At 42.5% G+C, this 2,074-nt stretch overlaps 1 protein-coding gene across 1 annotated transcript in view; it reads left to right on the top strand.

The window, feature by feature from the left end:
* Positions 1–2,074, top strand: part of LOC106533441 (fibroblast growth factor 12) — a 13,030-nt gene that overhangs the window by 4,646 nt on the left and 6,310 nt on the right. Inside the window, exon 2 of the mRNA XM_014029729.1 lies at positions 1,310–1,420. Within this exon, the coding sequence (XP_013885183.1) occupies positions 1,310–1,420 (111 nt within the window). The remainder of the gene's footprint in view (positions 1–1,309; positions 1,421–2,074) is intronic.

Genomic DNA, 2,074 nt, shown 5'->3' with positions numbered 1-2,074 from the left:
CCCCAAAGACTTCCTGTTTACAGACCAGAGATTTCCTGTTTACAGACCAGAGACTTCCTGTTTACAGACCAGAGACTTCCTGTTTACAGACCAGAGACTTCCTGTTTACAGACCAAAGACTTCCTGTTTACAGACCAGAGACTTCCTGTTTACAGACCAGAGACGTCCTGTTTACAGACCAGAGACTTCCTGTTTACAGAGACCTTGTCAAACTGTATTTAAAGCATCATCTGATGAGTTTTCTGGAACAAGGATTTCTTTGTTTTGGCTAATGTCTACAATATATTTATATTTCATATCTAAAAACTGAACAAGCTTCTGATCGTCTGGTTTCATCAGATGAGTTCTGATCCAAACCTGCAGCCTTTCATGTTCATATTCCTGACAAAATAAAAGTGTTTTTGGAACATGTACTGTATCTTTAATATTTAGTGTACAACTGGTGGTGTGTGAGGATGATGAGTCTGTTCTTCTGATGGTTCTGATTTAGTTTGGTGAGATCCAGTTTTCTGTTAAATAAATCAACTCAGGCAGTTTATTGTTGTTGATGTGACGGTCTTTGATTTACCATGCTGATGTTGTGATGATGATAACTGTTAAATACTGTGCTGCAGAGTTTCTGAATAGTGATTCTGGTCCAGTTGGACTGGTTCTGAGGCTCCTGCAGRTCAGTGACGTGTGGTCTCATGACGAGGTGTTTTTCCTTCTCACAAGATAAAACTCAGAGTGTGATCGTCACTTTTAATTTTAGCTGTCCTCAGAGAAAAACCTCTGGAATACAGATCAGGGACATTCATGTCAGAGAGGATCCATCAGAGTCCAAAACCTGATCCTGACTTAAAGAAATCTGTGATCCCAGTTTCATTTTATTCATACACTTTATGATCAGCTGCAATTAAAAATATTTACCTTTCAACAAGTTAAATGTTGAATAAAAACTGGTTATTGTTTTCTAAAACTTTAAATAAAACATCAGTTTTTTGAGGCAGACATTAAAAAAGACTTTACAGATTTTAGGCTAAAATATGACTCAGCTATAAAACACCAAACTATGATTCTACCACCACAGGTATCATGACTCAGCTATAATCAGCAGATTAATCCATGGTGTGTTTTCTGAACTCTTTGAGTTTTTAGACAGAAACCTCAACAGGACTTTCTAAATGAGATAAAAGTGGAGATGCTGAGCAGCAGCATCATGATCTCTGTGGGAACCTGCAGCAGAGGTGGACCCATCCGAGTCGAACCAGACCAGGCAGCAGTTTGTGCGACCCAAACATGACGTGTTTCTTTGTGTTTTGTGTTCCAGACCCACAGCTGAAAGGCATTGTGACGCGTCTCTACAGCGAGCAGGACTTCTTCCTGCAGATGCTGCCTGATGGAACCATCAGTGGATGCAAAGATGAGAACAGCGACTACAGTGAGTCTCAGAACCAGAACCAGCACTTATTGAGACAGATCTTTGTTTAGAAACTTTATCATTTGTCATCAGAATTTCCCTCTGGGATCAATAAAGTATTTTTGAATTTGAATTGAATCTATCAAGCCCAGACACCCTGCAGAGGAAACTCATTTCAGCTGCTTGGATCTGTGATCTCCTTCTTTCAGTCACTACCCAAAGCTCCTGACCATAGATGAGGGTAGGAACGTAGACAGACCGGTACAACGCCCACATCACTGCAGACGCAGCACCAATCCACCTGTTGATCTCCTGCTCCATTCTTCCCTCATTCATGAACAAGACCCTGAGATACTTAAACTCCTCCACTTGGAGCAGGACCTCGTCCCTGACTCAGAGAAGACACCCTACCCTTTTCCGGCTCAAGACCATGGTCTCAGATTTGGAGGCACTGATCCTCATCCCATCTGTGAACTGCTCCAGTGAGAGCTGGAGATCAGGATCTCATGAAGRTGGGTCTTTTTGTTCTGTGGGACTCCAGAAGCAGCTGATAGGTATCGGCAGTCCAAGCAGATTGTGGCTCGGGTGGTCTCTGAGGCAAAAACTCTGGCATGGGAGGAGTTTGGAGAGGCCATGGAAAAAGACTTGCGTACGGCTTCAAGGGGATTCTGGTCC

Source organism: Austrofundulus limnaeus, unplaced genomic scaffold, assembly GCF_001266775.1.
Source record: "Austrofundulus limnaeus strain Quisiro unplaced genomic scaffold, Austrofundulus_limnaeus-1.0 Scaffold946, whole genome shotgun sequence".
Taxonomy (NCBI): Eukaryota; Metazoa; Chordata; class Actinopteri; order Cyprinodontiformes; family Rivulidae; genus Austrofundulus; species Austrofundulus limnaeus.
The sequence above is the reverse complement of the archived record's forward strand: the minus strand, read 5'-3'. Positions and strand labels throughout refer to the sequence as shown.